Here is a 25,559-nt window from a genome sequence, read left to right on the forward strand (position 1 = left end):
AAGTTACAACAATTGGAGAAAAAATAAAGTCAAAATGTCAAGGGTCATGAGCCCAACTAAAGCAAGAGCGGTGATATTTATAAATTTTGATAAAACATCAACACCTCATTAAGAAGATTTGTATGAAAGAAACAGAGTCAGATAAGTGTAAAGTAATAAATGAAGACACTGCGATTAATGTTCTGTTTCTGTTATCTGAGTTTTGTGAGGTCACCATTGTGCTGGAGAGTAGCGCCTGTGCTTCAGTCAGTGATGATCCGGAAACACTGATGTTCTGCTGCATGTTACTTTCTTTAAAGCCTGTAGTAATACAGTAGTTACGTTACCTCATGCATGTGCTGTTATCAGCTAATGATTAACTACAATAATTTGCATTTTAAAGAAAAAGTTTCATAATATTAATCCAGGAAACAACTGTAATGGGCTTTTTTTTTTGTTAGACATTTAAGAAATATTAGTTTTTGTTTGAAAAGCCACTTTTGCTTGTCAATTTATTTCTAATTTCCAATTCAATTTTTTTGAGAAGGGCAGCAGGGACGTTCTGAGAACATTTCCAAATAAAGTATGGTTCCCTAAACATTCAGAGAACGTCTTGAATGTTCTGTGAAGGTCAGTCAAATAACATCCCCCAAACCCTAAAAGAACTCCACATTGTGACCGTCTCTGAACATACTGGGAACGTTACTAGACAACGTCCTTTACACCAGTAGGGACGTTCCCAGTACGTTCAGAGATGGTCACGATGTGGAGTTCAGAACGTCCCTGCTGCCCTTCTCAAAACATTTAATTGAAAATAGAGCTAAATTGACTAACAAAAGTAGCTGTTCAAACAAAAACAATTTTTTCTTAAATGTCTAACAAAAAAAAGCTCTTTACAGGTAACTCCTGGATTCATATTATGAAACCTTTTCTTTAAAATGCAAATTATTGCAGTAAATCATTAGCTGACAACAGCACATGAACTAATGTAACTACACAGTTACTGCAGCCTTTAAAGAAAGCAACATGCAGCAGAACATCAGTGTTTCTGGATCATCACTGACTGAAGCACAGGCGCTACTCTCCAGCACAATGGTAACCTCACAAAACTCAGATAACAGAAACAACATTAAACACTAACAGATCTCTCTAGATCTCAGCACCTTCACTTATTACTAACCACTCTGACTTTATTTCTTCATACAAATCTTCTTAATGAGGTGTTGATGTTTTATCAAAATTTATCAATGTCACGTTACGGAGCTAAGCATTTGCTTTAGTTGGGCTCCTGACCCTTGACATTTAAACTTTATTTTTTTTCTCCAATTGTTGTGACTGTGTTTTTAAAGCATTTGTTACAAAAAAATATGTGAGAAAAAAAAAACTGATCAAATACAGTGGTTTTATTCACTGATCCCTGGATATTGTATTTTCTTTCATGTTGTAGCCCTATGATGACACACAAAATCTTGCTCTGCATTAACATTTTGAAAGTTTTTATCATTACACAGAAATTATTCAGACAGCATCATGTAGATTCACACAGACATCAAGATTCTGCGTATGATCCTCAACAATGGTGACAAAATTTTCAGATAGACTAACTCTGAACATTACAAAACAAGCTACTAAAGTCACAAAGATTTTTGTTTAGTGTCACCATTGTTGAGAATCATACACTGATTCATGATGTCTGTGTGAGTCTAAAAGACACTAACATATAGTAGTTCACTCGTAGTTTAGACTCTGGGGATGGTCAGAGAGTTTAGGACAATCTATGATGGTTGAATCAGCACTAGACAACCCAAATCTTATCAAAATTTCTTTTATGTTTTATGCTATAGCCAACGTGTATTGAAATCACAGTTAAAGCAACCAGAAAAAAATCTAACATTAAAAAGGCAAGAATCAAGAGCCCATCTAAAGCAAACGCTCACCTCCATAAGGGTGACTTCAAACTATTTACTATTTCCTATAAAACAGCCACATAGAAGGCGACGTTCTTGTGACCTTGTGCAACTTTGCCTAAAAGTTCTCTGAAAGTGACGAAAATTCAGAAATTTTACAGAAAATTTGTGACATAAAACGTCCTCTTTTGGTAATGAAAGAGCTGCAGTTCAAGGTTCCTTATATGATTTTAGGGGGACATTCCAATTTGGTTAATTTTATGGTCACATAAGAACGTTACAATGAGGATATTTGGGACATTAACTGAACGTTGCCACATGGTCCTCTGTTGGTCATTTAATAACGTTTCTGATATGAGTTTAGGGGGGCGTTCTTGGTTATTTTATGGTCGCGCGAGAACGTTACAAAGAGTAGATTTGGGAAGTTAACAGAACGTCCTATAGTCCTCTAAACATTCCAAGAACGTCCTGAATGTTTCCTGAAGGTCACGTTCATTACCAAAAGAGGACGTTTTAAGAACGTCAAAATTTTCCGTAAAGGTTCGGAATTTTCGTCACCTTTTGAGAACTTTTAGGGAACGTTGCGCAAGGTCCTGAAACGTCGCCTTCTACGTGGGTAAAACAAAGGATCTGTCGTATTTACATCACGCAAATTCCTAAATTTTCCCGAAATAAACGTAAGTGGCTGGTGAACTGGGAGAAGAGAGTAAACTTTGTTTCATACGCATTGTATCTGATATGAATAAACAATTTCGTCAAATTATAGCCTAATTGAAAGGATTATTGCAGCTTCCATATGAGTGTATGGAATGTGCATTTAAAAAACTATAAATGTATTTTTTTTTTTATATATATATATAGCCCTCATTTAAATGTCTGAAACCTCAAATAAACATGTGGCTGAAACACTGAACACCCACCAACCACACCCTGGCAGCGTGGGCCAAGTACCGGCTTCGCGTGTCTCCCTGGTGGTCATCAGCGCCGTTACACCTAACCCAAGCATACTCTAGCTCCTCGCCCCAGGGAGAGCACGAATAAACCGGGTGCCAGTCCGTGCCGTAGACCGGATGCTGCTCCGCGGCACAACGAAAGCAGCAGACACGTAAAATCTTTCGCGAGAATTGCGTTTCGCGTACGCAATCCAATCCCAGACTCACCGACTCGCCGAGCGAAGCTTCATGAAGAAACTTGCTCTTACCTTTTCCGTCCTGCAGTTAGAGACACACACTGAGCTCGAAAGAGAATTCCAGCGTTAATAGCCTACAGGACTGCCGCTGAAGTCGGGAATATTTAGAACGCGTGCCATTGTGACGTCACTGAGATTGGCTGTGAATGCGGAGCTTCGTCTCTTCATGAGGGAACTAACTGGTAAAGTACAGGATCTAAAAGCCAAGCCCTGTCTAAAACTACAAATAAAAGATAGGATTTTACTGGCCTTAGTTGATAAAAAAAAACAATTTATTATAATATTTTCCTAATAACTTTGTATTCTTAGCTAATTTTAGACTTTTTTTGAGCCTGTGTAGAAATTGTCTTGTTAATGTATTTATTCTCATTTATTTATTTTTACTTCCTTTTTTTTATTTAGGTGTCTAAGCCCTTGTTATATTGTTGAGTAAATTGACTGTAAATTGATTGCCATCTTGTTATATTCTTGGTTTACTTAATCTCTTCATAAGCACTGCTGGTTAAACGGTTTACCTGGTTTCACACCTTGGGGTTTTAGGTGGACCGTATACTTTAGATTAGAACTGGGATATACATAAATACACACACACACACACACACACACACACACACACACACACACACACACACACACACACACACACACACACACACACACACACACACACACACAGGGCTTGACATTAATTCCGCCAAATGGGTTGGTTTCAGCAGTGGCATGTAATGCAATCACTCCTACTAGCCACTTTGGCAGGTTGAATTTTATATATAATATATACATTTTCAATTTGTAAAAAGACACCTGAAATAATAAACTAAGTGCAAAATAGTGTTGTTAAAAATAGTGTTTTTTTTCAATATATATTGATACTGAAATATCTGAAACACTTCCAATACTAATTTTCTGCAAAATAGATACACAATACCAGCTGGGCTTGGCTAGTATTCACATATACAGTCAGTTTTGTTTTAATTGAACATAAACAGTTGTAATGGATCCATGCTTCAGGTCATAAAAAGTAACAGTAGCCTAATATAGGTCTACCTGCTGCCAAATTATGAGATAAAATGAAAAATTTTTATATGGCAGTTTTTTCCCCATGGTATCAATGTCAAAATTGTGGCGAGTGAAAATGTGTGGCTATAACTTTGAAAAAGTTCTTGCTTTCAGACCAAACCGAAAAATTGTATCTGCCTTTCTAATTTGTTAAAACCAAAAAAATTTTTTAACTCTTCCTTGGCTGGTTGTCAGTCCTTCACCAAACTTAGCTATAGTCTAGACCTTGCTAGCAAAAAGTCATAAAAAGAATTTTAATCTATTAAATATTTAGCAATTTTTATATATATATATTTGTCTGACATGGCCCAGGCCACAATGGCTATTATGCCTATAGTATACCTTGTTTGCTTAAACTTCTCCAAACTGTGTACATACGGAGAACATGTACATACAAACTTTGTACATGTGGAATCATTCTGAGCAAACATGATTATATTCCTGAAATTATGATGCTTAGGAAGCTAACAGCAAATTCTAAACCATCATTTCAACTGAGATGAAGGCTGATATTAATGCTGATATTGTCATGGTATACACAGTGTGTACACTGACCTTAACTATCAGCGAAGATTTCAGGTGGACTTTGGTATAGACCTTGCGGCTATATTCTTAAACTGTAATATTTCACAATATTACTATTTTACTGTATTTTTGATCAAATAGATGAAGCCTTGGTAAGCATAAGAGACTTCTTTCAAAAACATTTTAAATTTTTTTTACTGACCCCAAAGTTTTGAATGGTACTGTATAACCAGTATAAACATAACATTAAATCTACGATTATTTGTGTACCATGTCAATTAGTATCGAAAGGCAACACAATGAGAAACTTGAGAACAACATACATGTAACAAAATTGATTTATTGTTTGTTGTCATTTATTTAAAGCCCTCCTGTCCTGACCCTCATTCATCATAGGATCTTTTTTTTTTCCATCTTAATTAAATACATACTTTTAATCAGACTCATATTCTGAAATACTGAAACCAGCAAAAAAAAAAAAAAAAACTCCCTGTATAGATTTTTGGTCATGCACGCTACCTATACTTCCCCTCAAATTTTTTTAAACCATAACAAAGGCTGTGTTTCTCTCCAACATGAAAAAAATAAAACCAACTACTCACAGCAGAAAGACCTGCTAATTAATAAAAACTAAAGGCACCAGGAAGAGGATGAAACAGGGTGATAGGCGTGCGCACGCAAGTCATCGAGAGTCTAGACCCTTCTCCTATATATTAGCCCACATTCAAAAATCCAGTAGCTATGAACAGGTTTTCTCTTTAATTTACATGTTCAATTATTAACTGTGCTCATTTATTTATTAAACATACCTGCTGATTAACTTACAGCCACAAGAGGGTAGCAGAACATTCATTTACAAAGAGCAAGGGTTGTTGAATTATGAATTGACCCTTGATATAACTGGGTCTGGGTCAGACTTTTTCCGATTACACTAATATTAGTGAACTTAAAATGATGTAAAAAAAAAAAAAAAAAAATCCATGGAGGCTCAATAATTCTGATAAATGCATGTTATAAATATAGCTGCAAGCTGAAATTAAGGGGCCAAGCACATAGAAGGTATGCTAAGTCATGCCAGCATGGCTGGGAACATCAGACCAACTGCAACAATGATTTGAGTCAAAATGGCTTAAAAATCAAAAATACAATCCCTAGTAATATGATTTATCTTTTATCAAATTTGTGTACAGCCTCAGATGTCATCAAATTCATTGATGTGGGGGAAAAAACGGTTTCATCTATCGACATGAAATCCATAACTTTTTTCCGGCATGGTCTGAAGATGTGATGTGACTCAAATTTGATGAAAATTAGACAAAAGGACTAGGAGTTCGAAAAAGCAGGTTTAAATCATACAGTCATTAATGGTTATCACTTTCGAGCAATAAGTGGCGCTGTGACCAAATTGATGTGTGTGACAATGACACATGCAAAATTTGGTGTCAATATGCCAAAGCATTGCAGAAATACAGCCTCAGAGTCATTCTGGAATCATGCCATCAACTTATAGTCTTGTATTTTGACTGGTTGTAGAGATCTTTGATGAAATCACGTCATCAAGTTCTGATATCAAAGACATGCAACGTTAAACTTCTATGAAGTTCAATTACGTTTGCAATATTTTGCATTTATATTTTTTTGTATATATTTTATAGTTTTTAAAATAATTTTATTCATTGGTTTAAATATACAAACTTTTGATGTATTACTGTAATATGTTTAATACAGTATCTCTTCAGTTAAACCCATAAATACATACTGTCCACTCAAGTGGACATCTGAAAATCTCTTTGAAGAATGTGTAAAAAAATGTCATGCCCTAAGAGCAATAAAAATGCATAGGAAAAAATGCATGGTTGTCAAGGTTGTCATAATTCATGCCTGAAAGGGTAAAAGAAAATCAAAATGGCAGACAGGAAGTTTGACCAACTATGGCAAAATTGGTATCCATGTTCTCAGCATGACCCAAGGAATCTGTTAAGAGTTTTATTACAATATGCAAAAATAATCAAAAGCTATTAGCATTTTTGGAAATTCCATTATAACTTTTGACCAAGAGGTGGTGATGCCCCAAAACTTTTTGAATACCTTTCAGGGCACGTAATGATACGCCAATGTATTCGTACAATATAGCATTTTACAACAAAATTCAACATGGCCGACGCCCAAAATGTCTGATATTAGTCATCATTTGACTATTGCTGTTCCAAATCTAAAGAGACCAGTTCAGAAGCAAAAACGTCAATTTTTCATATCTCCTGAACACTAGCCAAAACTATGCACATACCCTGAGGTCATGGCTGTCATAACACTCTGGTGGTCAGAATATGCTAAAGCTTTGCAGAGATTTAAGCTGCATCTCATTTCAAAGGCTGTATCCATATGGAGGTCGCATTTGAAGGCTGCATACGTCATAGAGGCGGCCTCATTTAAAGGGTTAGTTCACCCAAAAATGAAAATAATGTAATTTATTACTCACCCTCATGTCGTTCTACAGCTGTAAGACCTTTGTTCATCTTCTGAACACAAATTAAGATATTGTTGTTGAAATCCGATGGTTCAGTGACGCCTCTATTGAGAGCAAAGCCATTCAAACTCAAGGTCCATAAAAGTACTTAAAACATATATGAAACAGTTCATGTGAGTTCATCTGTAGTTCTATCTTAATATTATAAAGTGACAAGAATAATTTTTGTGCGCCCAAAAAAAAAACTAAATAAAGTGAATCAGAGCGCCAAAGTCACATGATTTCAGCAGTTTAGCTGTTTGATAGGAGATCCGAATCACTAATTTGAAACAAAAGATTCATAAAGCTCAGAAGCTTCATGAAGCAGTGTTTTGAAATCGGCCCATATAGATATTGTTTAAAAGACGTTATTTTGGGGTTTTTTTGGCGCACAAAAAGTATTTTTGTCACTTTATATGCTAATATTAAGATAGAAGCACTGAACTCACATGAACTGTTTCAAATATGTTTTTAGTACCTTTATGGACCTTAATAGTTTAAATGGCTTTCAATAGAGCCCTCACTGAGCCATCAGATTTCATCAACAATATCTTAATTTGTGTTCCGAAGATGAATGAAGGCCTTACAGGTGTGGAACGACATGAGGGTAAGTAATAAATGACATTATTTTCATTTTTGGGTGAACTAACCCTTTAAGAAAAGAAACTATTAGATTGCAAAGTAAGAAAAAAAATTACAGTATTTTACACCTCATTAGGAATAACAGTCAATTTTATTACGGTTACTTTTCCTAAATAAGACATCCTTGTTGACGTATGCAGCCTACAAATGCGACCTCTGGAGGACACAGCCTCCAGAATGAGACACAGCTATCGCCTTGCGTCAATTTTGCACTTCATTGAGTTACTCGAGAACCGTTTGATGAATCAACTTGAATTCCGTGACTTTTTGTCTGCATGGTCTGAAGATGATCTGGTTCGATTTTAATGAAAATTGGAGCAAAGGTCTAGGACAGAGGTCTCCAAACTCAGCCCCAGAGGGCCGCTGTCCTGCAAAGTTTAGCACCAGCCCCAATTAAACACACCTGAAAACCAGCTAATCAAAGTCTCACTAGGTATACACAAAACTTTCAAGCAGGTGTGTTGGAGCTGGTTGGAGCTAAACTCTGCAGGACAGTGGCCCTCCAGGACAAAGTTTGGAGACCTCTGGTCTAGGAGGAGTTTGAAAAAGTAGGTTTTTCATGACAGAAATTGATGTCAATCAAACATCTTGAGCCAAGGAATCAGAGGGAAAGAAAGAAAAAAAAAATCTCGCCCTTATGGTGCAAACATTATTAGCATAAACGTGTGTGAAATTTTAGACAATTGGTGGCACTAGATTAATTGAGATAGAGACTCCAAAATTGCTGTTTTTAATGTTCAGAATGTCCCCGATCTGTGTGCCAAATTTTATAACTGCCATAGACTTCCAGAGTGGAGGAAGATGATGACGACAATGACGACTAACAATTACAATAGGTGCCTAGGCACCTTTGATACTTGGCCCCCAATTACAAGTCTGATGTATTATTTCATGAGTTTATGCTGAGAAATATAATTAAATCGTCATAAAGTGGCAGATCAGATTTTCTACAACTGTCACATGTATCTCAGAATTTTAACTAAAGCTCACTTAGCAGTTTCTAGGGCAAGTTCATTTATTCAAGGTAAGTAAACTCAGCAGGTCAGGTGTTGTGAGGCGCAACTTTGCACACTTTGATTGTTTAAATGACTCCTAATGCTGCAGCATCACAACTAATCAGGGTTTTTGCCAGTATTCCATTTTCTGGCTTCAACACAATGCAAAAGCAGACAGAGAATAAACAAGTTCTCATACTCAGACTTGTAGGAGAAAATCAAAATCAAAAACAAAAGTAAAAATCCAAAGAAGCTCTACTTCTACAAACACTTCTACTTCATAAAACATTTCATGGCACTCTTGAAGGGCCTCAATTCTTGAACCATTATGATAACCATCACAGTTACCAATAATTTTCTTGACTAATCACATTAGCTTGAAGAGAAATTGCACTCTTACAAGTATAACACATACAGATGGTTGTATCAACACCTGGACTAGCTGCTAATTCTAATTCAAGCAATTCACCGGAAATCTCAATATGAAAGGAAAATAGTACACTTCAAGTAAACTTGGGATTCTTTCAGTCTTGTTCAGCCTGGTAGAAAAGCAGCAGATACAAAGAATGAAGAGGATTATGAATGAAAGCATTTTCAAATCATCAAAGATTTGCCATATGGGCTATTTGTCAAGTATTTTAGTTGAATCTGACATACTCATCCCCAACCCAATCATCAAAATATGTACAACTGGTGTTGAACCCTCGTCAGCCATATTGCACTACTTTGGTACTTCAGCTTTTCTACCTTGGCTGGATAGAAATAGGAAGTGTAATTTCAAGCAAAATATGTTCAGGAATAATTTCCTTCACATCAGAAGCTTTGTGGTTTCAGAGAAATAAGGTAATATGGTAATATACATACAATCTATACTTGATGAATCATTGTGTCTTTATACATCAGGGATTTGTCCAGAAGAGTTTAAACAGAACATGAGATGGTAGGAGCAGTAGAGGCAAATTGTGTCATTCCAACTGAGTTAAATGGAGAAGACAATAAAAAATAGGTGATTTAAGGTCCATGTTAGTCAAAAATCAGGCTGTACAGGAGGTCCAAAACATACTAATAGTGGACAAAAGACATAGTAATGAATGTAGAATCATCAAGAGTGAACTTGAGTCCAGGATTAGGCTTAATCTGTGTGACCATTCCACATTCACCTTGAAAAAGTCCATTGATTCCAAAAGTCCTTTTTTTAAACACGGTGGCAAATTTTTTTTACCAATCATTATTCAGTGTCACAGTTCACAATACAGGTCTATATAAAAAGACAAAAAAAGTGCTTTAGATTAAGTAAAAACAATGAAGATCTTACACCAGTCAGACTAGGCATCAGTAAAAGGCCTTTAACATGTTTTTTTTGTTTGTTTTTTTTGTAACTTGAGTCCAAAATTAAGGTGTGAGGGTTTTGAGTTGCTGATTCAGTGTCTTATGTTTAAGGGTCAGAGTAAATCTGCAGTCTCCGTGATCTTGAGCCCCTCACCAGCTCTAACTGGAAGTACATTCCCTAAAACCATGTGATATCACTGCCATTTAAATCCCAGCCTTCAAAGAAAGGCCACATAACACTCCCATTAGGTGAATTTATGAGCAAAGATCCACAGGAGACACTCAGCAAAGCAAATTCTCATCAACGGCACCTTCTAGGCTATCAGGTGTCAGAACTTCAACTCTTGAAAGCAAGGAATAAAAACTTCCTCCAAAATCCATGGTACGTTTAAAGTTCGTATAACTTAAAACTAAAAGGCATGGGGTAGAAACCAATAAAGGTAGAGTGGAACACAACAGCCAGGCAAAGTGGTGAATATGGTTGCAGCTGAAGGGATTTCAATCTTCTTGAAATAAAATAAACAGAGAAAGAGAAAAATGAAGTTAATTCTATTAATCTCCCAAAATGTTTTTAAGATGAAAGGCTGAACAACATGTGCTTCATGGTTTTCATGACTATAGTTTCCTCTATACCACAGATCCATACAGAGACGCAAAGAGAAAGAATAAAAAGACAGCATGTACTGTTGTAAAAATGAATATAAGCCTTCTACTGAGAGGAAGGGAACAGGAAAATTTTAAAATCCTTCAAAACAGTTCATATCCTTCTTGATTAGAACATCTATATTAACTCTCAGGAAAATAACACCATCCCCCTTCTGTAATGAACTACATGAAGGGCAGTGCTGACATGTTAATTGAAGTCTTTGATGGTTACACACTAATAAATAGTATGTTCAAGAGTTTATAAGCGCACAGACCTTCAACTGGTGTGTGGTATGTGTCAATAACTGTAGGTCAGTGCTAGAAAGAGTTTAGATACAAGCCAAATCAAACACACCTGAACCAGATAATCAAGGTTTTGTTGTACATTAAAAATTACAGACGTATATTAGAGCAGACTGGAACTAAACTCTGCATGAAGGTGGATTTCAAGGAGCAGGAATGAGCATTCCTGATGCAAGTACTGAGAGCTCAGCACAATTTTTTCCACATACAACACTGACCTAAACAAGCTACATGTTTTAGAGGCATTTAGATGTGTGTATGTAGATGTGTAAGCATGCATTGAAGTGTGTGTGTGTGGTTCACTAAATAACAGGCCACATTTTCTCACAGCGTTTGTGGTTCTGCAGGGGCTGTGTGAGGGCTCTGGGGGGGAGAATGTGGCGGAGATTGCAAAAGGGGGGTAAAATGTGGGGTCGGAGGGCAATAAGAAGGGGCGGCTGTGGGGGATGGGGGCAATCCAGAGGGCACCAGTGGTCCAGGGGGTCCAAAGGGGCCAGTGGGTGACTCAGCAGGAGGCTGGTTGTAAAAGAAGAAAGCACACTGATGGATGAATGTCTCGATGATTGTCTGGTAGGTGCGTGTGGCTGTTAGGGCATCCATAGAGGTGAAGTCCGGTCGCATCAGTGTTGGCCAGAAACAGATAGAGAGATTCTCACTGGTCATTAAGTTGACTCTGTTCCACTGACTAACCCTGTGAGAAAGAAACAGGGAGATGAGGTTTGGAGTCTCTTCACTTTAAATGGATAGCTCACCCAAAAATGAAAATTTCTGTTAATTTACTCACCTTCAGGCCATCAAAGATGTAGGTTTTTCTTCAGTAGAAATGTAAATTTTTTTTAGCTAAAATTGTGGCCCTTGGTGATTCATATAATGCAAGTCAATGGCTACCATCACTTTGAGAGTCAAAAAAAACATATACAGGCAAAACAAAATTAATACCCATGGCTCCTGACGATACATTGAGGTCTTATGAAGCAAAACGATCGGTCTGTGCAAGAAACTGAACAGTATTTACAACATTATTAGCCTTAATCCACTGACTGGGCAAATAGTCCTGAGTGTGTTCATGGCAGCCTGGAGCGCGAGCTTCCTATCGCGCAGAAAGAAAACTCACACATGAGCTGAGGCTGTGTTTGTTTACAACAGAGAGGAAGAGAGGCCTGGTTCTACAGGGGTGCTAGAATGTGCTAAGCACCCTTAAACGAAAGCATGATCACCCTCAGTTACTTTATATATTGGTGAAACTGATTTGGCAAACACTTCAGAGCATTTTTGCGTGCCCTCTGGAGAATGTCAAATGTTTCTATTTACAATGTGATTTTACAGCGGTGAATCTACAAGCACAATAAACCTCACAAGAATCTACACAAGAACACTAGAGTGAGACCATAGATGTCTCTCGAGCTGTCACAATTTTTTTTTCTAGCACTCTGTGGCCTGACAGATCACTGTAGCACCTCAGTTCAAGTGGAGCGCAATACAAAATAAACATGAATGAACATCAGAAGGTATGTTGAAAGATACAGTACAACTTACTGAAATCTGTAATCTTTTTGTTGTTATTGTGAGTGTACACAAATAAAAGTAGACCCTTTACAGTTTCAAATGATGCATAGGTACTCTTATATGTGTGTTCAAAATGAGTATTTCTAGTTATCACTGATATCAGTAAAAATGCAAGTGCCTCTGCCGACCCCAAAGAGTTGAGCTCCTGCACATACATCATTATGCAACAGGAAGCTCACGCTACAGACTCATGAACTCATGAACACACTCAGGACCGTCTGCCCAAGCTGTGGATTAAAGGTAATTATGTTCAAAATAATGTTCAGTTTCTTGCACAGATTGATTGTTTCTATTCATAAAACCTCAATGTATCATTGAGCCATGGGTGTTGTATATGGGTTGCCTGTATATTATGTTTTTTTTTACTCTCAAAGTGAAAGTGGCCATTATATATTCATTATATGAATCACCAATGACCATGGTTTCAGCTAAAAACCTTCTTTACTGTTCTACTGTGAAGGGAAAAAAAGTCACCTACATATTCGATGGCCTAAAGGTGAGTAAATTAACAGTACATTTTTATTTTTGAGTGAACTATCCCTTTAACTGATCTCTAATAGTTTGTAACTGCAGGTGGTTTGACACTCACTTGTTTAGATGGCTCATTACATATTTGAAGACATCAAAATTCTCCCTGGGAAATCGTCTTAACACATCCTTCATTGTGTGAAGCCTCTGTTCTCGATCATTAATTTCTATGCACAACAAAAAAAATGTCAATCTTGATTATTCCACAGGCTTAGACAGGCACTGTTATGGATGACATAACATACAATGTTGCTACCCTTGCATGCAACAATATAATAGTTTAAAATTCATTATTATATTTTTGCACAAATGCATTTAAAGAATGCCAAGTGAAATCTTACTGAAAGCTTCCACCAGCTCTTCCTGTGAGCTATAAGGAACCAGAGGCTCAGGCAGCTCAGAGAAGAAACTTTTCATTGCCCCAGCAACTGTGTTCACAGTGAAGTCCTTCTCCACAAGGTCCAGATTGTGGTCTAAGACAAATTAATAAAGTGAAGAGTGATGGAATGAGATATAGAAAGAAAGTAAAAACAAGAGCATTAAAACTTATCCATCAATACTTTTTGTGTGGAATATAACAAAATAAAATGCATTTATTAAAAGATTTCACATGCTGTTAACATGCACTCATACACACTATATGTTGCTTTACATTAAAACCACAGAAATCCACCATCATACTGACAAAATTACACAACAATATTGAAGTATTGAAATCCTTCAAAACTTACCCTGTTCAAACTGTCTCTGCATGCTCTCTATCTCCGCCTTATTCCCACTTACCCTGTAGATACCCTCTGTTGTCAAACCTGAGAGAGAGAGAGAGAGAGAGAGATGATTAACAAGATCACTTTAATGGTAAATCACCTTCCTTTGACTCTTAAGCATTTTAAGACATTATTAAGTACAAGTTTCTCTATTTTTATATTTCTAATATAATGTTACAAACTACTACTACATGCAGGTCTAATATACTGCAATTGCAGCTATTAAAAATCCTAAAAGTAAAAAGTTCTTAAATTCACATTAATATGGCTCTACAATCTTTATTATATGACCATAACTGAAACCCAGTCAGAAAAAAAGTGAACTATGCAATACTATGCTGTGGTGTGATTTATGACAGCTACAGCCCATTAAGTGTCTAATTTTAACTGGACACTGCGATAATGATAAGCTTATATGGTTCTCTAAGCACAACTCTTATGAGGTGAGTAGGTTGGTGAAACGGCAGCAGCAAATGTACCTGTGGCTTCAATATAACGAATACACTTGTCAATGAAAACCGGAATAGGTCGTTCAAGGGAAACCACATTCACCAGAGGCACCCCAAAGTAGTTACTCTCCAAAGGCTTAGAGATAGAATGACGAGGCTTTGGTCTTGTTTTCTACAAACAGCAAGACAAATAAAGATTATTTTACAATTATACAAGAAAATTAGCATTGTTTTGACTCCTTTAATGAAGCATTAAAAGCTTCCAAAGCTTTAAAAAAAAAAAAAAAAATGAAATGAAATATCAATGTTAAAAACAGACAAGCATACTTTAAAAAGCATTGTAAAATAAATAAATAAATCTTACTTTGCCTGGTCGGCGAAGACTTTTCAGTATGTTCCTCTTTTTGGGATCTTCTCCTTCTTCATTGAGTATGTCTGTCTTCAGTGCTGAAACATCTTCATCTTTTGACCTTGTGAGTGTGCCTATCTCATCATCACTACCAATGGAAAAACTAGTGCGGAAACTGCTGAACTTCCCCAGACGTTTGGAACGATCACGGTAGAGCCGTGGCTTCACCCTTGCTGCTGAAAACTTGCGACGTCTCTCCAACGAGCTGCCATCCCCTTCACTGTCTGAACCGTTGCCTCCACCATTAGAATGGATCCGATTGGAATTGCGGATGGTAATAATTTTGCCCTGTGTGCTGTCATGTGGCACAGAATATATGCTGTCCTCATAGCTGGGGCGTGGCTTAGAGACAGCATCCATTGGCTCAGCATAGTCCGAAGGATCGTAATCTCCTCCTAGAGGCCACGTCACATTAGATGTAAGGGAACGCCGATGACTAACTGCATCTACATATGGGTTGAAATTTGGTTTTCTAAGGTCAAATGTGACACTAGGCTTGGGTCTCACTTGTGGAGGAACTTTATTATTTAGCTTGTTCTCAAAGGTGCTAAGGTCAGAGATCACAGAGAATGTGTCACCTGAGTCCAGGTCAGGCAGTTTGAATCCACCATGTGAGGTGAGTGTACCATCGTGGTAAGGCGGGGAAGCTTCCATGTCTTCCTCAGAATCTAACAGCATTGTGACAGGGCTTGGGGAGCCACAGTGTGGCGAATACACATTCTCATTTGTGCTACTGGCTTCTGCAACATTTTCATACATATGACTGGCCTCAACAATGGTTCTCTTTTCTAGTACCTCTGTGAAAAAATGTTCCAATAGGTCTAGTTTGTGAAGTCCTCCAACAACTCCACCAGGGCCACAGACAATACTGCAAAACCGTCCTTCAAGTTCATGGGCCAGTTCTTCACCTTGGACTAGCAACTCATGAGCAGACTCAGAGTCCAGAAGCTCAGTCCGGGTTTCCCCCACTGCAAGCAGCTGAACAGGGATGATGTCCTGAACCTCACACAAAAAGGCACACAGGGTTTCAAAAGAAGCCTTGCGGCTAGCAGAGTATACAGCGATGTAGCCATGCACCAGCCGACTCTTACGAGTGGCAAAAGAAGCATGGTATGACAGTAGGGACAACTCAATTGTATGCTTGTGTCCACCAATTGTTTGTTCTAGCAGCACTGAAGTGCCACTTGTTTGGGGAGAGGTTGGCTTGCAATGCTGAGGAAGCAGGAACGGTGCAAGAAGCTGATCAATGTCGTAGGAGTCTCCACACATTAGGCACATGACAATTCGCAATTCAGCCTCTGGGCTCTGGTTCTGCTGTAAGTCTCGAATACATGGAGGCAGCGGAGGTGCAGGTGGAGAACAGCTACGAAATGTAGAAGTCCTCCTTGTTTCAAGTAGAACCTTTAAGACCTGGTTGATCTGCTTGTCATTCACATTTCTCCCATAGCCAGTGCCTGGAGAGGCAGGTTCCAGGTAGTTACAATGCAGTTTTATGGCTACCTGCTGACCCTGTGAGATTAATGCTTGAGCAGTCTCGCCACCGATGTCACTCAGTCCTCCAACACCTCTTTTGGTTACTAATAAGAGTGACAGGGGAAGCTGAGCCATATGGTTGTCCCTTCGGCCAAGCGTGGACTCTCGCAACTTCTCAATACTTTCTACAACATATGACAAGGACTCTTTTGAATTGTATAAACACAGGCATCCATGGGGAATAAATGTGGATGTATGAAACGAATTAACAGGAAGTCTAACATTGCCCTCAATTGGCCGAAGGACAAGTTCATACATTCTGCCTTCAAGTACATAATGATCATCATTAGTACACAATGCCCGAATCTCATTGGCTAATTCTCTAGCAAGACCATCTTTGCCAAGTATAACAAGATTGATCCTATCTACCTTTCCATCAATCATGTGGGGCTTTCCAAAAGAAGGGTATTGTGTTGGGAAGCACGAAGCTAGTATTTGCTCAATTTTATTGTCAACACAGTGTGGGCAGTTCGGACATGTTTCCTTCGTAGGATGATACACAAAATGGATGTGTTTCAGCACTAAAGCATCCCTTTCAGCTTGCAATTTCTGAAGTGTCTTGAAGCGTTGTTCTTCACCTAACACCTCTTGAATTGCTCCCATCTTCTCTTTACTAGGTTTGGCATCCAGCTCAAGTTCATAGAAGAGTTCAGAGTACTCCAGCAAAAGCTCCTGAAAATCTTCTTTTGCCCTGTCTATGATCGCTTTCTGGTGCCGGTTATAAATGTCCAAATATTCTGGCTCCTCAAGCCACTGGTAGAAGTCTTCATTCATGATGAAGCTTCGGGCCTCCTCCCAGGGTTTGCCAGGGGTAACAAAAGGTGAAGATGCTAATTTTGCTTTGAACTCATGACGCATCTGTGCCCTCTTGCATTCATTGCGCAAGTGTTCAAGGTGTGCATCAAAGATTATTTCAGCAGCCGTGGTGTCTAGCACATCGAAGGGGATGCGCTCATCCTCCATGTTGTCAAGATGTGGCGTGTCCTCCCATGGTGCATCGTCCAGCACCACAAACCAATGATCAAAGTCTTTTTTAGACTCAAGGACCTTTTGGACCCCAGACCAGCTCAAATGCTCAATTTCATCCAACTCAGACACCAAGCTACTTAAGGCAAGTGGAAGAGCGCTCAAGTATGCTTTACGACGCTTTTCAATATGATCCTGTTTTAGCCGGTGAATATGTTGTTGAAAAAGCTTCTTAGCCTTACCCGTACCTTCTAAAAATACATACTCCTTGTATTCAGGTGAAGTCTGCATTCGACGGCTGATGTTGGGCCAAATTTCATTGTGATTCTTCACTATGTGGTTCACCAACCACTCATAGCGGTCTTTTGCAGAGGCAATCAGTTGACTCTGGTGTTTCAATGCTTCAAAGTAAGGTATGATTTTGGGCTTACCTCTTCCCTTATCAATGAGCTGTATCAAGGTAAGGAAAGCCAAGTCAACATTGACGTTGGACCGTGCCGAAGTCTCAACAACTTGCAAGTTCTTTTTTGTAATGGCAAAAGTATGAGAATCCTTGATGTATCGCTCCACACCCTCATCACACTTAGTGAGAACCAACACAATAGGCTTTTTTGTCTTGCTTAAGTGATTGTATAAGTTGGTAACAAATTTCATTTGTTCATCAAAGTTTCGGTTCATACCACGACTGACATCAACACAAAGCAGAAATCCATCCACCTGCAACTTGCCTTCGGGCATTTGCTTCTGTTCGAAATCTTGCTCCAGTCCCAACTGATCAGTGCAGAAGTACATGAGTTTTTCAGCAGAAGCCAGTTTAGTGGAGGCAGCTCTTTTGATGTAGGGCTGTAAGGCTGTGCTGCGATGGGGCTGGAATGTCTGGTCATCAATGAATTCTGTCTGCTCAACCACATGCATCCTGCAGTCTGCACCATCTTCCAAAACTCTACCCACCTCTCCCCAGAACAGGAAATGGTCATTGTTGACAACCCGGCCACCGAAGTCACTGGTACTTAGCACAGAAGTGTGATCAAGATGGAAGTCGTCCGCACTGGGGCGGACAAAACGGTTACAAAGGCAGGATTTTCCAACTCCACATTGCCCTTTCTCCTTCTCAGTTCCCGACAGGCCTACAACAACAAGGCTGTAGATAGGCATTCGGGATTCTTGCTTTTTAGCCATCATCGTACACAGGCATTCATCTTGCTATGCCCCAAAGGTTGACAGAGGCAGACTCTTTAAAACGTGTCCATAAAATGTTGAAATGAGAGACCTGTATTTGATTTACAATTGAGGCTTTAGTTTTGATGTTTCAATCATTCTTTCAGGTCAAGACAGCTGCTTGCATTTTTTTGGCCATATTAGAGGGGACTAATGAGAGATAAGAAGCAGGACATGAAAAAGTGAAGAAGGCAGAAGCAGGAATTGGGGCTAACCTAAATGACAAAGGGGGAGAGAGAGAGAGAGAAAGAATAAACAAATTATTATCAAAGCAAAATTATGTGCTTTGTTTGCCTAAAAGGAAAATTGATGAAATATAAAACTACTTTAATAATTCTGAGAGATATTAAAATGATATTCATGTAACAATATAACCGTACATTAAACACTAAACCCCTTAAAGTACCTAACAATCTACATTGAGAATTTCAATTATATGTTGCTAATAATGTATAATAATGTTTCTTCAATAATGCTTAAGATTGTTGCAAACAAAATTTAGTCCTCCTTTTTCACATCGCCTTATGCCTGAACAGACAAATACACACACAATTATTTCAAAATAGGTTTGGGTGATACTCCTCATATGATTACCTTGCTTAATTGACCATCAATAAGTTTTATCGATTAAATTATTATACAATTAATCAATCATCAATTAATCGTTAGCATTCCTAGCTGCTATGTGATTGCTAGGGTGTTATAGGTGGATGTTCATTCCAAATGAGCATCCACCAGTTTGCTGCACACTGAACCAGTTAGGGACAAACAGTTAGACTACAAAAAAGGCTAACTTCAAATGAATTAAAGAGCATGACCTAATAGCAAGCACATGTAAACTACTAAGAACTGGTGAATAGAATATCAACAGTATTAAATAATTTCTTTTTTTTTATCCATCTCTTTATCATTTCCAGTAAAATAGCACACCCAGAAAATTGTTATTTCCTCACTTATATATCATTCCAAACCCACACGGCTGTCTTTTATCTATGGAATGCAAAGAGAAAAATTTAAATACAATTTCCATGAATGAATGGGGACTGGAGCTTTCAAGCTTCAGAAAATGACACAAAAGCACCATAAAAGCATCTTAAGTGGCCAATATAATGGGCTATGTCTATATTCCATGTCTTGTGAAGCCATATTATATCTTTGTTTGAAAAACAGTCCAAAATTTATGTTGTTGGGCTACTTTTATGATGCTTTTTCAGTCATTTCATAGCTTGACAGCCCCAATACTCATCCATTTACATTATACTGAAAAGAGTGAGCAAAATATTCTTAAATTCACCTAGTGTGTTCCACAAAAGAAACATTCATATGAGTTCTTAAAGAATTTCCATTTTGGGGTGAACCGTTATCTAAGGGCCTTATCACTTCAGATCATTATTAAAAATAATTTATTTAAATAATATGAAACAAGATAACTTTGACAACAGTTCTTGATCCCATTTTGCAGCAACTTAATTTATCACTTAATTGGTGCTGTATCAAGTAGTTAAAAAGTAACAATTAAATTAAGGTATGTGTGCACAGATAGACCCTAAGAGGTGGTCAAGCTCCTGCCCTTTAGGTCTCGGACTAGATAAGTGCCCTTTTTGCAAGACATTTTTTATGGTTTAATTTTTGTTTAAATTTGGCCTGTGGCATCAATTCTCAAACAGTTCTCAGTGTGTGCCTGACAACTTATTCTTAATAATTCTGCAAGACCGCACAAGCCCCTCCCACCCTCCGATATTAAATGTCGCAGCCACCACAGCGCTCTATAGAACAGACGAGCACCATTCACGTCTCCCCGGTCTGCCTTCATTGGTGACAGACAGGTAACAATGTTTGCCCTAAACTTCGACACTGTTTGTGTCACTGGTGTGAAATTAAACCATTATTAAAACATCTCAATACGGTCAGCCTATTAGGCAATAGCCCTCCATTAAGCTTAATAACAAACAAGTTAGTCTGGCATTGTAGTTAGTCTGACATAAAATAGCCTCGTGCAAGGTCGGAAATGCAAGGAAAAAAGGTCGGAAAAACAAAAATGCCCCCAAAATTCAAGATATAAATTGCCCTTGTATGAGTTCTTGTATGAGTTCTTGTATTTTGTGTTTATAACATAATATAGATAAGCAATAATAGCACAAGCAAGAGTGCTATTTTCTCAAATATCAGTATGATTACAAATGTGATATTCATTTTATACATTAGGTTAATTATATGAATTGAAAATTTGAATTGAAAACAATTTTGTCAATTTTGACTTTTTGTTCTATTTTGCTAACTAAAATATTTCCAAACTAAGCAGAAAGTTGCGTCTCCCAGCAACACAACCTCAGTAGTGTTTTGTTCTTCACTGATTTGTGACAAATAGTTATAGTTGACAAACGATAACTTGCGGTGTTGTGTGTAAATTAATTATGAATATACCATTGTTTGTCGCACTTATAGGCTATTCACTGTTCATCTTTTTCAAAAGTGAAAAACGTATTCATCATTGTCATTTGCAGTATCTTGTTTTAAATAAAATGATGACAAAATCTCACTCACTGAAGCTTTTATTCAGAATTACAGCGAATGGCTGAGAATCAAAACAATAACAAAACCAGCGTTCTCTATGTCCTTTCTTTTGTATCCACGAATCTAACCCCATAAATGCCAAAGCAAAGGAAAGAACAGCAAATCACAACTATTCAGTGTGACTATGGTGCTAGAGTATATATATATATATATATATATATATATATATATATATATATATATATATATATATATATATATATATTATTCAGTACATATCAAATGACCTGTAACAGACAAAGCAATAGTGACATGGTAAAAACACTCTTACACACATATGTGTTGTTACATTACCGGTGAATCCAATATAGTCCTTACTGCATCATCTTTTATTTTCAGTCTCTCTGAAAAACCTGCGTCAAGCGGTCTTATTTAAAAGTGTTGTCAAAAGTATAGACTTCAATACCAAGTTAGTAATGAAATTTTAAAAATGTGACTCCTTGAGCAGATTCGTAAACACCTCTGATTGGCCATTATGTTCACACGCTCAACATATATGTCTGTAATTGGTTACAATGATCAACACACGGGAGCGTTTGAAATCATACAGAAGTGTTTGAATTTTGAAAGTGGGAACGTTTTAAAGCAGGCCGGTCCACTGATAGACACCTGCTTTCAAACTCCCATCTGTGTGAGTGCTCAGTAAAGAGTGTCATTGATGTCTATTTAAAAGAAATTGTGTAATTATGACAGGGTGATGTAAAACATTTGAAAAATTATTTTGGTCAAGCTCAGGTAAATAAATGTAAACACTTATTAAACAAAATAAATTAAATGGAAGATCAAAAACTTCTTTCATATTTCCCTCAACAGAGTGACGTATTAAAGGCACAATATGTAATTTTCGCCACTAGAGGTCGCTTGATGACGCTGTTTAATTAGCGTGGAATCATGGGAGTTGTCGTCTTCACCTCAGCCAGTCAAAGGAAAGCAATCTGACAGGAAATCATGTTCATGGGTGAGCTAATATATTACAGTTTTAATATAACTAAGCAACGTAGGGTTGAAAGCCCAGGACATTACGTTGCTGTTTTTATTACGCTTATATGCCACAGTCGGCCGCTGCTGCTCCTTTCGTTTTGTCGGTTACGTTTGATCACATAAATTCACATTGTTTTGTTTAATTCTAATGAAACAGGCGCAAGTGCTGAATTACTACTCATACAGATCACTTTATTTGACGAATTAAAATTGTGGGGTAACATAGCACTGTTTTACCCCGACATCCTGGCCAAATTTGCCCACTGGCCTCTGTCAATCATGGCCTCCTAATCTTCCCCATATATGATTGGCTTCATCACTCTGTCTCCTCTCCTCCAATAAGCTGGTGTGTGGTGGGTGTTCTGGTGCAATATGGTTGCCGTCGCATCATCCACGTGGATGCTGCACATTGGTGGTGGTTGAGGAGATTCCCCCTTCCATGTGTGAAGCACTTTGAGCACCCAGAAAAGTGCTATATAAATGTAATGAACTAAATATTACTTGGTCAAAACAATCATACTAAAAATACGTTTGAGTGTGTTAAAAGTCATGTTATATGCGTTACTCTGTGCGTTCACTTGGTGGCTGGTATGAGACACCTGTTGCACACTGCAGTAACATAGATCGATATTAATAAAAGCTGGATGGACTTATGTTGCTTGGCATGCAATTTTAAACATATATTGGAGAAAATGCTGTATTACTGTTACTACAAATAAAGCTCTAATTATACTGTTATATATATATATATATATATATATATATATATATAAATAAAACAATTAGTTTTCTGTAGATAAAGGTCTCCAAACGGTTGTCTAATAAACTGCATAATATATTAAAGTTTCTTTGGTGTTTACATGGTTTTTACGGAAATCGGGCCGGAAATTGAGGGTAACGCAGATACAACGTCATTGGCAGGCAATGCAATGACACAAATCATTACACTGGTCAACATTTCTCTGGATTTAAACATTGTTGGAAACATTTGGGATAATCATTTGGGATAAGGGCACAATTGAAAAAATATATATATAACACTGTGCTAGTGGTTTTTGGATATTTTAATGCAAAAACTTACATACTGTGTCTTTAAGGTCGACCACATCAAATTTGATAAAATGTGTAAAAATAGGCAACTAAAATAATAGAGGATCTCAATCACACTCCCATGTTGTTTCCCTCCAAAGACGTGATGGCTGCTTTATGATGTACAGAGTGGATCATTTGAGGGACAAACTAAAACTCTTTATTAATTATTATTTTTTCAATTAAATCTAACAATTGAAAAATATATTCATTAGAAAGAATAATTTCTGATATACTCAATACAAAAAAATATTGTGTGTGTGAATCACATATGATGATATATGGAGGTGTCTCAAATGATTTCATTTATGACCAAGACAGCTTTAGAAATTGACATTGTTCAACATTTTAAGGCAGTAAGATCATGATCTTTACCGTGGACACAAAAGCCACCGAATCCCAGGAACAACCCCAACAACAACACACTGTCCTAATGTAATACTTTGAATGAAACCAAAACAAATTTAGATTATCTGCAAAAAAATACAATGAGGTGGTTCTTTTGAAACAAGGTTGAGACAGTTCGGGACACACACTAGGGAGAGACGGAGAGTTATCAGGTAAAATGAAGAGAAGGAAAACAAAAATGGAAGTGAAGGCACAGTACAAGGGAGAACTTTTAATTATTTTTCATGGCCCCAGCCTAAGGATTTAAACTGTTTATGTGATGCCAATACAACAAATAGGGTTGTCTGTGGTTCCAAAATTTGTTGTGGGTATATGGGATGGCCTGGATGAATGTGAGATTTCCCAGCCTGGCCCTGGCTGTAGCCCACTGTGATGCTAGACATTGAGAAATATATGGCTTGAGCATACATCAAACACTGTCTTGGCTGTATGTGTATGGAAAAAATAAAGACATCACAGCACACTCTTCACGCAAAATACACATCTGAAATTCTGAACCCTAAAGAAAGCAACAGATAAAGGATTTCATCCTAAAAAGCCAAGGCCTAGCATATCCTAAGCAAGAAATACCAGCTACGTAATGCGGATGTCATGGTTCAGAACTGCCTTTCTGTGAGCGGCTCAGCTGTGAGTGGTACTGCAACAGAAATTACACTACTGTCTGTGACATTTCCCCCACGTATATATAAAACAGGGTATGCAGCTATAATAAAATTAGCGCGACTCATCTACGGTACTACCCGTTGGTGTATTTTACAATTAAATGCTCTGCAATTCCGTCCAGTGTTACTTGGCAACTAACAAGGTGCACATCACGTGAGAAAATATTCTGCCAACTTATAACATTCTGAGATTATAAGAGTGCGAGATAAATCCGTTTACAATGCAACCATGTCGCTGCTGCACAACAGACAGCAATCACTTTTATTTAAACATACAACTCCCCTTCAGTGCTACTCTACTCCTTATTTAATAAAGATACTGTTTATATGCTTCTTGAAGGCTGAAAACTGTCACGTAGCAGGTGACACAGACTACTTTGCTCGCTAATATCGATTTTAATGAAACACCGGGGAGAATACATACATACCAGTGCCTTTCTCCGTCCTCCCCTTGCCTTCTCTTCCAGGCCAGCGCGAGAGGGCTTACAACCGGCTCGGCCAATGTTGTTAGAAACCACAAAGAAAGGAAAACAAAAGACTAAGTAAAAAGCCGAGGACATTAAATTCCTTGGGGGATCTTTGATTGTGGCTTGACAGACTTGCAGTTTCCAGGCGATATTTTTGTCAGACGCAACTTACTGATCTCGCGTTAGTATAGAAACGGCTGTGAAAATCCACCGACGGCTAAACATATCCAAACAAAGAAATGTCCTTTCTTGGAGGCCAGTCGTTTCCGTGCGGGGAAAAAGGCTTGTTTTAATGTCCGGCCTAAGCACGTTGGTTTTGGTCAATTATAATGCCCTTTGTTGTGGCTATAAAATGCTAAATTCATCGTGTGCAGACAGCATGCAGCGATGCCTTTACACTGAGACACAACATCCAGTTTTTCGTAGCCAAATCACGAGCAATCTGGGCCACGCATGTCTTTAAATGTTAGGATATATATGTGCGTGTGGGTGAAAGTGGTTGTCCAAGGCTCCCAATAATGGCGGTCCATCCGCCCGAACCCAACTCTGAGTCTGCCCTCTTTCGCTCTCCTTTTTTGAGGATAAAAGAGGGTTACTGAGACAGCCGAGACTCGCCCAGTGGCGCATGGACAACAGCACAGCGCTGAGCCAATTACAAGAGCCGAGCTCGAGCGCGCGCACGCGGACGCAGGCCCGACCTAAAGGCGAAGCAGCATCCTTTCAAAGACAGAGTGATTGATGCTGTTGCAGATGATTGTGATCGTATCTAAAATTCTAAAAAAAATAATGGTGTGAAGCAGTATCTCAAACAAATAAATACTCATTCATTTGTCAAATTTCACACAGCCTATCAAGATTTTTGA

At 38.0% G+C, this 25,559-nt stretch overlaps 1 protein-coding gene across 3 annotated transcripts; it reads right to left on the reverse strand.

Annotated features, from left to right (window-relative positions):
- Positions 1 to 7,777: 7,777 nt before the first annotated feature.
- Positions 7,778 to 25,522, reverse strand: arhgap35b (Rho GTPase activating protein 35b). Of its 3 annotated transcripts, XM_067406655.1 has the most exons (8): positions 24,658 to 25,522; positions 19,469 to 19,505; positions 14,754 to 18,730; positions 14,420 to 14,561; positions 13,905 to 13,982; positions 13,515 to 13,646; positions 13,235 to 13,340; positions 7,778 to 11,770 (listed from the first exon to the last, which is right to left on the reverse strand). In XM_067406655.1, exons 3-8 carry the CDS (start codon positions 18,477 to 18,479, stop codon positions 11,404 to 11,406), a joined length of 4,551 nt encoding a protein of 1,516 aa, XP_067262756.1. In that variant the 5' UTR covers positions 18,480 to 18,730; positions 19,469 to 19,505; positions 24,658 to 25,522; the 3' UTR covers positions 7,778 to 11,403. The 3 variants fall into 3 exon arrangements, with proteins under 3 accessions (XP_067262756.1, XP_067262757.1, XP_067262754.1); XM_067406656.1 differs by lacking the exon at positions 19,469 to 19,505 and having other exon boundaries at positions 14,754 to 18,725; XM_067406653.1 differs by lacking the exon at positions 19,469 to 19,505.
- Between the last annotated feature and the right edge of the window lie 37 nt (positions 25,523 to 25,559).

Source organism: Chanodichthys erythropterus, chromosome 13 (assembly GCF_024489055.1).
Source record: "Chanodichthys erythropterus isolate Z2021 chromosome 13, ASM2448905v1, whole genome shotgun sequence".
NCBI lineage: Eukaryota > Metazoa > Chordata > Actinopteri > Cypriniformes > Xenocyprididae > Chanodichthys > Chanodichthys erythropterus.

Excerpts from the sequence above, each read along its gene's own strand:
- arhgap35b (XM_067406656.1), bottom strand. The coding sequence starts at position 18,479 with ATGATGGCTAAAAAGCAAGAATCCCGAATGCCTATCTACAGCCTTGTT. Across the intron at positions 14,562-14,753 it reads GTCTTCGCCGACCAGGCAAA|AAAACAAGACCAAAGCCTCG; the intron begins GTAAGATTTATT and ends TGCTGTTTGTAG. Across the intron at positions 13,983-14,419 it reads TCGTTATATTGAAGCCACAG|GTTTGACAACAGAGGGTATC; the intron begins GTACATTTGCTG and ends TCTCTCTCTCAG.